General features: G+C 44.3%; 1 protein-coding gene across 10 annotated transcripts in view; it reads right to left on the reverse strand.

Annotated features, from left to right (window-relative positions):
* The window catches only part of LOC137371194 (testis-specific gene 10 protein-like), a 145,455-nt gene that overhangs the window by 23,499 nt on the left and 106,766 nt on the right, over nt 1–15,190 (reverse strand). For all 10 annotated transcript variants that reach the window (XM_068033344.1, XM_068033346.1, XM_068033345.1 and 7 more), the window contains 3 exons: nt 12,494–12,604; nt 2,837–3,022; nt 2,342–2,551 (listed from right to left, as the gene is read on the reverse strand). In XM_068033344.1, coding sequence (XP_067889445.1) covers nt 2,342–2,551; nt 2,837–3,022; nt 12,494–12,604 — 507 coding nt within the window. The remainder of the gene's footprint in view (nt 1–2,341; nt 2,552–2,836; nt 3,023–12,493; nt 12,605–15,190) is intronic.

Here is a 15,190-nt window from a genome sequence, read left to right on the forward strand (position 1 = left end):
TATGGGATTAATGTAGGATTAGTATAAATGGGTGGTTGTTGGTCGGCACAGACTCGGTGGGCCGAAGGGCCTGTTTCAGTGCTGTATCTCTCTATGACTTGTTGGGCTGTTGGTGAGACTTGATGACCAATTCTACATTAAAGCTTTAGGTTAACATGCAGCAAAACTGAATCAAACAGAGTTGGTTGGCTATAGAGTCAGCAGGTCAGGTGCAAATTTCTTTCAATATGGCTCCAGCCTCCAAAATAGATGGGAGAGGTCTGACAGAGCAAGGAAAGCATACAAAATACGAACACAAGAAAACTCAATGATAAGAAAAGTTCAATTCAGTACATCAAACCTCATTTCTTTGGCACCCCACCCTACCCTAGCATGCATTAGATATGTATAAGGTAAAAGTTAAGCTAAGAAAAAAAAAATGAGAAAGGCATATTGGAACATGAGGGAGGCGAAAACCTGATAAGCAGAGGTATTACTTATTAAAAAATGTAAATTGTAATAGAAATGCCTATTTTAATTGTTGATGGATGTTATCACCACTGAAAATGGATCAGGACAGCAGGACTTCGGCCAGACTGACCCTGCTGTATCCTGAACTACTCCCATTGGTGGGTCAGCTACATATGCAAGGTGGGTCTCTGCTCTCCAGAGCACCACTGCCAGGGAGCAAAAAGCCACCATGGTCCCCAAAATGAGAAGAAGTCATTTTAAAGGCGCACAAGCTCCTAAATAAAGGGAAAAAATGATCCTGAAACACATTTTGAATGAACTCTGAATGAACTCAGCAGTCAAACAAGCATTTGGAAGGTTTGGGTGAGGTGACCATCCTCTACCTTTCAGCCAGTCTTCCTGTCTCCTGCTTTCAAAATATCCCAACACCTTCTTTTTGGAGCCTTCCTCTCCATTGGCAGGCTAAAGCAAAAGCAAAAGAAAATTGGCTGGAGCCCCAAGCTCTGCCACTCTCACAATCATTTACATTTGGTGGAGTGGGCAGCTAACTTCGATGGCAGTGAGGGGAGGGCGCAGAGGCAGAAGAGAGGAATAAACGGGTGGTTCGTTTTAAGGGCCGTGACTTGCCCCATTTTCCTCTGAACAATGTACCCAGATCACAAATTTTTGGAAGAAAATCCAACCCAATATCACAGTGCTAATTTCATTCAGGATATTGGAGTTGCTTTGCATGCCCCACAGAGATTGGAACTGAGTGGAGATGTTGTGGGACGGAGGGCTTTTACAATTCCACATTTGGTCTGAACCAACAGGGTGGAGACTAGATAAAAGCTCTTTCCTCAAAGTTCTTTTCCCAACAGTGGGTGGTTGGCAGTGACTCTAGCACTTTTTTGCATTCCTCGGGAATACAGTTACCGATAATGGTATTTCTTATCCTACCTGTGGCCATCTGAAACATAACAGAGGCTTACATTTTTATATAAACTAGAATATGAGCAATTGATCCATGCATGTGGGCCAGTTTTCAACAGTAGACAGTTTGGCCTGAACATTAACCTCCCCACAAGACAGAGGATCAGAATAGTAAAGTTAGAAAATGAAATATGTGACCCCAACCCACTACACTCTCACTCATTTGCCACCTTTTGTACAGCAGTGGATATTGGGTCTCTAAGCATCCTGACATGGAACGGGGGAGGGGGCAGGGGATTTAATTAGAATATTGAAATCGTCTCCCACAGTGCAATTGAGAGCCTCATTTGAAATTCATGGCTGTTGTGCGGGTTACCCAGGGTAGTGAAACAGAGGTGGGAACTTCAGCCTCTCCAATGTAAGTGCCTCTTTCAGCACTTCTTGCAGGCCAGGAAGAGCAGAAGTTTTCACCACAGGTCCCTCAAGAAAGCCTCCCCTCCCCATCACAGGCCTCTACCACCCACACCACCAACACCCCCCCCCCCCCCCCCACCCCACCACACACAACCAATTGCCAAGGAATGTCCCCAAGGGTCCCCAACTGCAGCCTCTTGCTGCTAGTGAACCATCCTACCTGTCAGCCAGGCTGTTCATTTGGCCAGTTGCCCAACAATGTTAAGATTGGCAGGACCTCTGAAATCCAGACTTGTTGGGTTCTTTGGCTGTTTTCAGCCTCACCCACACCATCCCCACCCTCCCTGTAAGTAGCAGAGCCTTTATTTCCATAAAGATAAATTTATCTAACTGCATTCCAACAGACTAGTTTGGTAATAAGACAAGTGAAAGCATATAATCTGCTGCAGGTTTTGCAACTCTGCATGTTGGGCCCATATGTGGCTACTGCACGAGAGCCGCACTGACAAATTTAAAGTATCTCTAATAAAGTATAAAATAATTCTTATTTTTCCATTCTACATACTTGCTCCATCTCCTTGTTTTTGTTGGCCACCTGCCTCATCATCATCTCTTTGTTAGAATCCAGCTTCAAACAGAGCTCTTGAGTGGATGTGAGATCAGTAAGGGCTGTGCTCTTTTCAGTCTGGACCTGCCGAAGTTCATCTTCCAGCTTCATTATCAACTTATTAAGTGAGCAAACCTGGGCTTTATATGCATTCCTAGCAGCCTCTTGCTACAGAGAAAATCCATTTTTGCATGTTAAAAATTGGCAAAATTAAACTGCAGAAGAAGTTGTTTTTGAAACAAATTTAAAACTGTTTTTTGTTAACGAACAGTCAACTGTAGCTGAAGTTAATTACAGACTCACAGAAAACTTGACAAAATAATTTTATCATTTCACCATCTTGAGATTTGTACCTCTATATAATAAAGCATGTTCTGATACCAGAAAGTTTGCAGCACGTGATAGCATTCCTCGTCACAGTAAATGACGGACTATAAATTCCTTAGCTCCTACCTCCTCAATTTCTTTTTCAAGTGAGTTAAGTTTTTCACACATCCTGCGGTTGTCAGCTTTAGCAGTAACAAGCTCCAGCTGAACTGAATTGAACTCTCCTTCTATCTGGCGGGCTTTCAATTCCCAGGTCTCTGTCTGTGCACTAGCCCTACGACACTGTTCCAGCAGATTAAAATTCTCATTTTCCTAACAAACATATAAAATATAGTTAATACATGAAAAAAATCAAAGTTTTTTTTTGAAAGGCAGCTTTGAAATACAGTAGTCCCAAAAACAATTTTTCATGACAATATTTAGCCACTCCATCTGCCATAGGACAGAACATATATAACATGTTAATGTAATCTATTAATGCATGGCTGTACCTGGAGCCAAGAAAGCACCAGAAAGCTTGGACCTCCTTCCTGTATCCGCCTGCCACAACGCTCATTGGGATCATGAAGTCCCCACGTCCAGTTTCTAACAAGTCCTGATTTATGTTTTGTCTGCTCAGCCTATGACCGCGGCCCTGTATAATGTTATCCAAATATGTAAGGATGCCAGACTCTCAAAGTATGCATCGGCATATACCATATCATCCACAATACAGCCTGGCCCAAGAATCCTGTCAATTTTGCACAATTCAATAAATCTATGGAAAGCCTTGTCAGGATAATAGATGTTTCTCACTTCTGAAATTTTTTCTGTACAAAATTCCTCCAATTGCATTCAGGAATAATGAAATCTGCGGGAAAAATACTGATGGACATCTTTACTGTGTTTGGTACTTCTCTAGAAATTTCTTTTACTAGATTAATCAATTCTCGTAAAAATAAAGACAGACTTGCATTTATATAGTGCCATAACCTCAGGATGCCCTAAAGTGCTTTACAGCCAATGGAGTACTTTTGAAGTGTAGTCACTGTTGCAATATAACAGACAAAGTTCTTTTATGCTTATTGAGGCATTGTTTAGGTTATTAACGAGGAAGTCAAGCACCATTCTATCCTGCAAATCAAAACTGTAATTGGAGCCCAGATCTGGCATCACTAGGATGAACAAATGGGAAGATTCTTTATCATCACAGACATGTGCAGGAGTGGCTCATAGATCTACTCCATTAGCCAAGCAAACAGTAAACTTTGGGTAAGAGAAGAAAACTAAATAAGATGTTGGTAGTTAGCAAGTTAATTAGTTTTTGCTCCACAATCAATGTAGACATTTCTGAAGGAGAAATGCAGGCCCCGAGTGTGCAAGATTTATTTCCCAGGTAGACCTAGGGAAATGCCCTTCTCCCCGAAAATTGTAATTTTATTTGTCTTCACGAGTAATTTTCTTCCCTTCCATTTCCCTGGAGCACTGACTTCTGGCTTTGGTACAGCTCCAGGGGCCCCCACCTGTAATTGTTCATAAGTCAGCCTGGACAGTGAGTACTGGGAGGCTATTTTATCACAGGGGGCACCACATGTAATCTGATCCTAACTACATCAGATATTCACACACATGCACTTCTGCAGGGATCCTTAAAGAACAATCACAGTTGGGAACCTTGGCCAATTTTCCCCTCCCAAACCTGGAGGCTCTGATGCTAAAATGCTGATTTTATCTTGGGGCACAAATCGGGTAGGTGGAAACCCCCATGATATCGTTGGCATGAGGCCTGGGAAATTTTAAATTGCAGGCCTCATTTCCATTTGCCTGACAGGGTGCCTCCCAATGGCCTTGGATATTGGACCAATGCCATATGACGTGTGCAATTTCTAGCATGCCTCCTGAGGCTTTTTTTGTGATTCGTTCATGGGATGTGGGTGTTGCCGGCTAGTCCAGCATTTATTGCCCATCCCTAACCGCCCTTGAGGAGGCAGCATTCCTAGCTTCTATTTTTGTTGGAAGAACACTTCAAAATATTTGGCAGCACCAATGATTAGAAAGATTGCCCCCCCTCAAAAAAAAATTGGGGAAATGGTGGTTATATCACTGAACTAGTAATCCAGAGATCTGGGCTAATGCCCCTGGAACATGGGTTCAAATCCCACCATAGCAGCTGGTGGAATTCAAATTCAACTAACAAATAAAAATCTGGAATTGAAAGCTAGTCTCAGTAATGGTGCCATTGATTGTCATAAAAACACATCTGGCTCACTAATGTCCTTTAGGGAAGGAAATCTGCCGTCCTTACCTGGTCTGGCCTACATGTGACTCCAGACCCATAACAACATGGTTGACTCTTAACTGCCCTCTGAAATAGCCTAGCAAGCCATTCAGTTGTCAAGGGCAATTAGGGATGTGCAACAAATGCTGGCTTTGCCAGCGATGTCCACATCCCATGAATGAAATTTTTAAAAAATTTCAGATACCTCCCTGGAAGTCCTAGTGCAGGGAGTCAGGGCAATATGAAGCAACTGCTCAGAAGTCAGAGCCACAGGAGCACCCCTAAAGCAAATATGAAGCACAGCTAGACAGAAGTAGCCAACAGTGTCAGTGCTACCAACTTCATCCCCAGGATCAGAATTCAATGTAGAAAGGGGATCAATGATCTCAAGAACAGCAAGGGTGAGTACAGCTCTTCACCTCTCCAGTTCTTTTAACAGCACCTAAAAGCACTCCTTTCACCCTCTCCCCCACTAACCTTCAACAATTCCTCCTTCATTCACATCCTTCAATGTGCAATCACAAGGGCATGCTGCAACAACTTTCACTCATTCCAAGCACGCTCACCTCTTCCTATGCTTTCTTCATCTCACGCACTAATTTTAACTGATGTTAATAACATTTATTGGAATTAGAATCTTCTCAGACTCGGGTAATTGATTAGTAAGGTTTGATTAGAAGTAGTAAGGTTTACCAGCAGTAGCAAAGCTTTTAATAGTGGGGCTTAGCAGTAGTGGGGTTTATTAATTATAAATTAAGAAAAATAAATCAACACATAATAAAGATGGCAGGACAGGTGATATGTTGCGGCTCAGTATGTGGGAGCTGGTGGTTGCCAATGCGATCCATGCCAAACATGTCGGTATTAAGTGTTTGTGGCTCGAGGAGCTTCGGCTCAAATTCAATGAGCTGGAGGCTCAGCTACAGACATTGCAATGCATCAGGGAGGGGGAAAATTACTTGGACACTTTGTTCCAGGAGGCAGTCACATTTCTTAGGATAGGGTCTGCTGATTTGGTCAGTGCTCAGGGATAGATGGGTGTGACTGCAAGTGAGGCAGGTAAGGGGATTGAGAAGGCAGAAATGGAGGAGCCTCAGCCGTTGCAATTGTCCAATTGGTTTAAGGTTCTTTCCGCTTGTATGGATGAGAGCGAGGGCTGCAGGGTGAATGAGCAAACTGACCATGGCACCCGTGGGTACAGGAAGCCATTCAAGCAAGGGGAGTAAATAGGAATGTAGTAGGGGATAGCATAGTCAGGGGGATAGGCACGGTTTTCTGTGGTCAAGGGCAAGAGTCCAGAAGGCTGTGTTGCCTGCCCAGTGCCAGAGTTCGGGACATCTACTCAGGGCTGGAGAAGAACTTGCTGTGGGAGGGGTGGATCCAGTTGTCATGGTCCACGTGGATACCAACACAGATAGGACTAGGAAAGAGGTTCTGCATAGGGAGTATGAGCAGCTCAGGTCTAAATTCAAAAGCAGAACCTCAAAGGCAATAATCTCTGGGTTAGGTGAGAGTGACTGCCCTTGGCATCAAGGCAGCATTTGACCAAGTATGGCATCAAGAAGCCCTAGCAAAACTGAAGCCAATGGGAATCAGGGGAAAACTCTCTGCTGGTTGGAGTCATACCTAGCACAAAGGAAGATGGTTGTGGTTGCTGAAGGTCAATCATTTTAATCCCACAACATCATTGCAGGAGTTCCTCAGGGTAGGGTCCTGGGCCCAACCATCTTCAGCTGCTTCGTCAATGGCCTTCCCTCCATCATATGATCAGAAGTGGGGATGTTTGCACAATGTTCAGAACTATACGCGACTCCCCAGATACTGAAGCAGCCCATGTCCAAATGCAGCAAGACCTGGACAACATCCAGGCTTGGGCTGATAAATGGCAAGTGACATTCGCGCCATACAAGTGCTGGGAAATTACCATCTCAAACAAGAGAGAATCTAACCACCTCCCCTTGACGTTCAATGGCATTACTATTGCTGAATCCCCCACTATCAACATCCTGGGGGGTTGCCATTGACCAGAAACTGAACTGGACCAGCCACATAAAATGTTTTGGCAACAAGAGGTACTAAAAGGCACCTGGATCTACACCTGAACTGCTGTAACCTGCAATGCTACAGTCCAGGTGCTGGAAGGTGGGATTAGAATGGGCAGTTAATTTTTTCAGCCGGCGCAGACACGATGGGCTGATTAGCCTCTTTCTGTGCTGTAACCTTTCTATGGTTCTCTCTCATTTCTGTGGTTCTAAAAGCAGGTCAGAGGCTGGGAATTCTGTGGTAAGTAACCCACCTCCTGACTCCCCAATGCCTGTCCACCATCTACGAGGCACAAGTCAGGAGCATGATGGAATACTTTCCACTTGCCTTAATGAGTGCAGCTCCAACAACGCTCAAGAAGCTAGACACCAGCCAGGACAAAGCAGCCCGCTTGATTTGCACCCCATCCACCACCTTCAACATTCACACCCTTCACCACTGATGCATCGTGGCAGCAGTGTGTACCCTACAAGATGCTGCGCAGCAATTCACCTAGGCTCCTTAGACAGCACCTTCCAAACGCACGACCTCTATACCACTAGAAGGAAAAGGGCAGCAGATGCATGGGAACACCAGCACCTGCAAGTTGCCCTCCAAGTCACACACCATCCTGACTTGGAACTATATCGCCGTTCCTTCACTGTCGCTGGGTCAAAATCCTGGAACTCCCTTCCTAACAGCACTGTTGGTGTACCTACACTCCAAAGACTGCAGCAGTTCAAGAAGGCAACTTATCACCACCTTCTCAAGGGCAATTATGGATGGACAATAAATGCTGGCCTAGCCAGCGACACCCACATCCCATGAACAAATAAAAAAAAATTACCTGAGCCACGAACAAATTGGTGTAAGGTAAATAAGATTAGAGAGAGTTAAATGCATGGATTAAAGATTGGTTTGGGAGAAATTGGTTTGGATTCATGGGGCATTGGCACCAGTACTGGGGAAAGTGGGAGCTGTACTGTTAGGACAGTTTTCACCTGAACTGTGCCGGGTCCAGTGTTCTGGCAAGTCGTATAACTAGGGCAGTAGAGAGGGCTTTAAACTAAATAGTGGGGGCAAGGGATCAAGTGAGGGAAGATGTGATAATTTAAAAGGAAGAGCAGAAGGTGAGAGAGCAAGATGGCAATAAGGGTACAAACTCAAGAATGCTCCAGCAGATAAGGCTAGAGGTTGTGAACTAACAGGGGGGAACGGAAGGGGGGGAGGGGGGGGAAAAGAGAGGGTTCGGGTGAGGGACGATTTAGAAATCCAAAGAGAAAGATTGAGGTATCAGAACAGTATCGCATTATGGGTCAAGTCAAGCAGAATGGGACAGGAAGGGACAGAGAGTTTAACAAAAAATGTGTCAGCAAATAAGGTCATTGAAGGGAACAGAAGTAAAAATATGAAATTAAAGGTTCCTTATCTGAATGTAAAAGCATCTGCAGTAAGATAGATGAACTAGTGGCACAAATAGAGGTAAATGATTTAGATCTAATTGCCATTACAGAGACATTGGTACAAGGTGATCAAGGTTGGGAAATAAATATTCCAGGGTACACAATATTTTGGCAAAGGAGGAAGAATAGCCCTGATAGTAAAGGATGACATAAGGTCATTAGTGAGAAAGGATCTGACCTCAGAAGATCATGAAGTAGAATCAGTATGGGTGAAAATTAGGAATAGCACGAATCAGAAAACACTGGTGGGGAGTAGTTTATAGGCCCCCAAACAGTAGTTATACCATGGGACAGAGCATTAAACAAGAAATTATTGGAGCTTGTAACAAAGGCAATGCAATAATTGCACTGTAATAATGACAGAGTCAGGATAAGAGACCGATCATTTAGGAATGAGATGGGGAGAAGTTACTTCACTGAAAAGGTTGTAAATCTTTGGAATTCTCTACCCCAGAGGATTGTGGATGCTCCAACTTTGAATAAATTTAAGGCTGGGATAGATAGATTTTTGATGTCTCAGGGAATCAAGGGATATGGCGAGCGGGCGGGAAAGTGCAGTTGAAGCCCAAGATCAGCCATCATCATATTGAATGGCGGAGCAGGCCTGATGGGCCATATGGTCTACTCCTGCTCCTAATTCTTGTATTCTGACAACGTCTTAAGGGTAATTAGGGATGGAAAACAAATGCCGGTATTGCCAGCATGGCTCACATCCCATGAACAAATGAAAAAAAATTATCTTCTCGCATCCTGGCACTTGCATAAACACCACCTCCTAGCATTCCTGCCTCACTGCACATTACACACACTTGGCTTAGCATTGTCATCTCCCCAGCTTCATTCCATCTTGCTTTTGCTCCACCTCTCAAACAACAGAATCACAGAAGAATCACAAAATCATTACTGTGCAGAAGGGGGCCATTCGGCCCATCGTGTCCACAGTGGCTCACAAAGAGCAATTCCCTCAGTTCCATTCCCCCGCCTTCTCCCCGTAAACCTGCAATTCTTCCTTTTTATATAACTGTCTAATTCCCTTTTGAATGCTTCAATTGAACCTGCCTCCACCACGTTCTTAGGCAGCGCATTCCAGACCTTAATCACTCGCTGCATGAAAAACTTTTTCCTCTTGTCACTTTTGCTTCTCTTACCAAATACTTTAAATCTGTGCCCTCTCATTCTTGATCCTTCCACGAGTGGGAACAGTTTCTCCCTATCTACTCTGTCCAGAACCCTCATGATTTTGAATACCTCTATCAAATGACCTCTCAGCCTTCTCTTCTCCAAGGAAAACAGTCCTAACTTCTCCAATCTATCTTCATAACTGAAATTCCTCATTCCTGGAACTATTCACGTGAATTTTCTCTGTAGTCTTGCCAATGCCCTCACGTCTTTCCTAAAGTGCGGCACCCAGAACTGGACGCAATACTCCAGCTGATACCGAACTGGTGTCTTGTACAAATTCAACATAACTTCCTTGCTCTTGTACTCCATGCCCCTGTTAATAAAGCCCAGGATATAACAGCAACAACTTATATTTATATAGCGCCTCTAATGTAATAAAGCATCCCAATGCACTTTACAGGAACATTATAAAACAAAGTATGAAACCGAGCCACAAAAGGAAATATTAGGTCAGATGACCAAAAGCTTGGTCAAAGAGGTAGGTTTTAAGAAGTGTCTTGAAAGGAGAAAAGCAAAGTGGAGAGGTGCAGGGAAGGTATTCCAGACCTTGGGTCCTAGGCAACTGAAGGCATGGCCAATAACGGTGGAGCGATTGAAATTAAGAATGCACAAGAGGCCAGAATTAGAGGAGCACAGATATCTTGGAGGATTGTAGGGCTGGAAGTGATTACAGAGATAGTGAGGGGTGAGGCCCTGGAGAGATTTGAAAACAAAGATGAGAATTTTAAAATCAAGGCGTTGCTTGACTGGAAGGCAATGTAGGTCAGTGAGCACAGGGGTGATCGGGGAGCAGGACTTGGTGCGAGTTAGAACACAGTAGAGTTTTGGATGACCTCAACTTTACAGAGAGAAGAACATGGGAGACCAGCCAGGAGTGCATTGCAAGAGTCAGGTCTAGAGGTAAGGAACGCATGAATGAGGGTTTCAGCTGCAGATGAACTGAGACAGGGGTGAAGTTGGGCGACGTTACAGAGGTGGAAATAGGCGGTTTTGATGATGGCACGACTATGATGTTGGAAGCTCATCTCAGGGTCAAGTGTGACACCAAGGTTGCAAACAGACTGGCTTAATCACTGATGGTTGCGAAAGAGAGGAATGGTGTTGGTAGCTAGAGAACAGAGCTTGCAGTGGGAACCAAAAACAATAACTGAAAGCATAGAATCATAATTAGAATCATAGAATGGTTACAGCACAGAAGGCGGCCATTCGGCCCATTCGGCACCAGGTCTCTACAAAAGCAACTCGGCTAGTCCCACTTCCATGCCGTTTCCTCGTAGCCCTGCAAATTTTTCTCTTCGGATAATTATCACATGTACATATGCACAAACCCTACACATTTTCACTTTGTCAAAAAGCCACTTATGAAAATCTCTTTCTGCAGGATAAGGTAGTGCATAATGTGAGAGAGGACCAAGATCGGAGATGTGGTACCGAACTATAATACGAAAGACTCTTTGTGGGGCATATTGTAGGCAGCCTGCAGTCTTAGTAAGATTGTTGAACCTCTGGTTCAGCATCATTTAATAATGATCCTAGTGGTTGGTGCCCTGACGTTCATGGTCTTCTGTTACCCAGGCGTATTGGGGTTGCAGAGGAATGTTATGTAGGGTGTATCCCCCAGCACATACCTGGAAGGGTTGAATATTGCTGGAGATGACAGACTATTGCAGGATAGATATGTTGTGATAGTTCCCTGGCTGCCTTTTACAAACTTTGCAATATGTGTCCATGATGGGACATTGATGGAGATATTGATGGAGTGGTAGCCTCTTCTATTAACAAATGCTGCTAACTGGTGTTCTAGTACCTAATGGCAACATGCTGCAATCAATGATGCTCAGGAAACCAGGCACTATTGAAAATCCCAAGCTCTCACATGCTGATCATTGATGTCAATAGGGATGGATGACGTACTGCTCAGACCGGCGAATAGGGAATTGGTGGCCTGTTTAATGCAACTATATACTGCAGATTGGGATTTGTGGCTGATGTTCCCAATGGAAGGAGCAAGTGCCAAAAAGTTAAGAGCTGTGATGACTCTGACAGCCACCGGCAATGCTTTCCCTAATCCAACATACAGCAGGTCCTGTTACAGAAGGCTGCAAAGGTCCACAACACTCTGCCTGGAGAAGTACTGCCTCCTGATGCACTGCTCCAAGTAGTTCCAAAATGATGACTCGGCCTGTAGCCCATGTGCCGGGTGTAGTCTTTTACAAGCAGCAGCCCTCACCTGCTGTCTCCTGATGCCCAGTTACTCCTGATTGTTGAAGTAACTGCTGCTGCTGCTCTTTTTCCTCCTGCTCCGAGTGTTCTTCCATCCAAATAAAACCAGCAATAATAGTACCCATGATCATCACAGAAAGCTTTGAGTGTGATAAGGCAAACAAATTGCAAAAGAAGTGATCTTGATCTCCTAATAAGACAGCAAACCTGCAGCTTAGTGACCCTTTAAATACTATTTCAGTGGCTGCGAGACTCGTCCCACCAGGTTTTACTGGCAGGTCAGGTACTGGGTGGGGTCTTCTGCTATTGTTAATTAAAATGGTGTAGGGTGCCAATCGTATTACCTTCCCTGTTGCAAGTACCTGGCTCAATTCTAAAATATGTGTGATGAAAATGGTGGCAGGCAGGAGTACATCAGGAACAAGGCGGTAAACACGCTACCACAATTTTAACCACCTGACTGTTCACATCGGGTGGGCCGGGTTAAAATCAGGCATTAACCGCAGCACTATTATTAACAGTCCATAAGATATCTATGCACTCAAAGCAGACAAGGATAAAAATCTAGGATCGTATTTGCTGAGCAACTGGGACAGCGATATTTTGTTATTGACCTGGTTTCTCTGTGATACTGACCTTGCTACTAAACATATTCTCCACCTTGGATATCTCGGTGATGTAATCCTGGACTTTGATCTTCAAATCTTTATTCTCCTGAATAGATTCTTCCAGTTTACGGTTCACCGCCTATAAGAAATAAGATAAACATAGGTTGAAATATCAGACCTTTAAAATGTCAATATTACTTACACCGTCAGTCATTTGGCTGGAAAATTCCTTTGAAGCTTTACAGGGCGGCACAGTGGCGCAGTGATTAGCACCGCAGCCTCACAGCTCCAGTGACCCGGGTTCAGTTCTGGGTCCTGCCTGTGCGGAGTTTGCAAGTTCTCCCTGTGACTGCGTGGGTTTCTGCCGGGTGCTCCGGTTTCCTCCCACTGCCAAAGACTTGCAGGTTGATAGGTAAATTGGCCATTGTAAATTGCCCCTAGCGTAGGTAGGTGGTAGGAGAATGGTGGGGATGTGGTAGGGAATATGGGATTAATGTAGGATTAGTATAAATGGGTGGTTGTTGGTCGACACAGACTCGGTGGGCCAAAGGGCCTGTTTCAGTGCTGTATCTCTAAATAAAAAATAAATAAATAAAAATGTGATTTTGTGGTTTGTATACATGGACACCTGAATTCCTTTGTTCCTTCACAGGTCTCATCTCTCAAAATTAAGAAAATATTCTGATTTGTCAAACTCAGATCAAGTGGATGTTCTTGCACTTCCCTACAATGAACTCCAGCTTCAGTGCTTTGCCTACTCATTGGGCTGGATTTTTACCGCAGGCTTTGGGACCCCGATATCAGGACCAATTGAGGGTCCAGAGCCTGCAGCTGCCAGCAGCGTGGCCTCTGGTGCAATCTTCATGAAGGTGGCCTCCTAATTTTCTGCCTCCATGCTCTCCATCCTATTAAGGAGGGCAAAGGGCTCCCGATGCTGCTGGTCCAATCAGAGGATCGGCAGCTCTGGAGCCTCAGCAGCCCAATTGGGAGAGGTGGGCACCGCTGAGGTAGGTCGGGGACCAATATCCATTTTCCATGGCAATGAGAAAGAAAATGGGGTGGGTTGTGCAATGGGTGGTTGAGCCCCTACCGTCTCTGAAAATGAAAACCACCCCCAGGGAGTCAAGACCAAGTTTATTATTCAAATTATGAAGGGTTAGAGATGGGACGATGGCTAATGGGTGAAGAAAGAAGGAGCAGCAGGATAAAGGGAGGAAAGTAAGGGAGCATGAAGAGGAACAAAAGGCAAGGATAGAGAGGGAGGAGAAAGCAGAGTGAAAGAGGATGGAGTGAGGGGGAAGCAAATGCAAGGAATCCCTCTCAGTTGTGGGGGAGGGTCTGGAGTTTCGCAGCCAGAAATACATTTTGTGCAAGGTGCACTGAAAGTCCCTTGGGGGTGGGAGAGAAACATGTCAGAGTAAAGCAGGGAGCGAGGGGATATTAGGGGAAGGGGTAAGGGCAATTCTCAGGGAGGGACCAGTCTGACCAACAACCACCTTAGGAACACGCATTGCCAGGAGAGTCTTAGAAGTAGTCAACATTAGCCCAGAGCACCTTTGGGTGAGTGCAGACATCATGGTGTGGAAAGCAGATCAGTGTGCAGGGGTGGGGTCTGATTTTGACTGGGGTAGCCAGTGCAGACTGAACACAAATGGCAGAGCAAAAGAAAGGCTGACTTTGGATGGGGAGATCAGGGTAAACACAGGTTTGGAGAATGGAAGGGGGGGATGCTGATAGGGCAGAGACAAAGTGTAGCAAGTTGGTCAGTTCACAATAATAAATTAATAATTTAAAGTTATTAAAATAATTACATAATCCATTATTAATACAATACCAACACATATTCAGACAGCTTAAATTTTGCCAGAGCTTGGAACTGCAATCAAACTCAAACCCGTAGCAACTAATGTTTTAGCACCACCTAATATTACATGTTAATAACATTGAAATACCTACAGTAGCACCTGGTGTAATCAATATTTCAGATAAACACGGAAAAATCGGCCTAGACATTTGATGGCGGCACAACAGTTTCTTAGGAGTCTCCAATATGACAGGCCAGATGAACACGCATTACCAGTCACAAGTGCACCAACCTCATATTGGTATAGCAGAAAAAATAGCCATCCATGGTCTGCACTTGAAACGTGCGTTTGGTCTTTTGCATATGCAAATAAGGCACCTGACTGCATTCAGTCAAAACCATGTTTATATGTAGCCTACTGTGGTCCTTAAAAAGGACTGCTATAACTTCTACAAAAAAGATAAATTTGTTAAAAATACTTACCAGTATTTCCAAACCAGTTGGAAATGTCAATTGGTCTGAACTGATCTTTTCTGGTCTCAGCTGCGTGATCTCAACTGGTGTTACCTGGAATACAGCTGGGATAACTGGCAATCTTAACTGATAACCATTTTGTATTCCCAGTTGCCCAATCGACTTTAACTGGAATCATTTGAGCTCATCTGGTACCAGTTGGATGTCAATTGTTTCATTTGGAACCAGTTGGTAGGCAAAGTGGAGCCAATTGGAATCAAGTGGTACCAGTTGACATACAGCTGCTTCAACTGTAACCAGTTGGCAGGCAGAATCTTTGAACTGGAATTCAACTGAATTGACTGAATCAAACCAGTAAGACTGCCTGCAGCTTAAAACAAATGACCCTGTATCTCTGCCAGTGTGTTCTTTAATTCTTAGGACCCTGCTTTTGTATCATTTTTCGGA

Source organism: Heterodontus francisci, chromosome 6 (assembly GCF_036365525.1).
Source record: "Heterodontus francisci isolate sHetFra1 chromosome 6, sHetFra1.hap1, whole genome shotgun sequence".
Taxonomy (NCBI): domain Eukaryota; kingdom Metazoa; phylum Chordata; class Chondrichthyes; order Heterodontiformes; family Heterodontidae; genus Heterodontus; species Heterodontus francisci.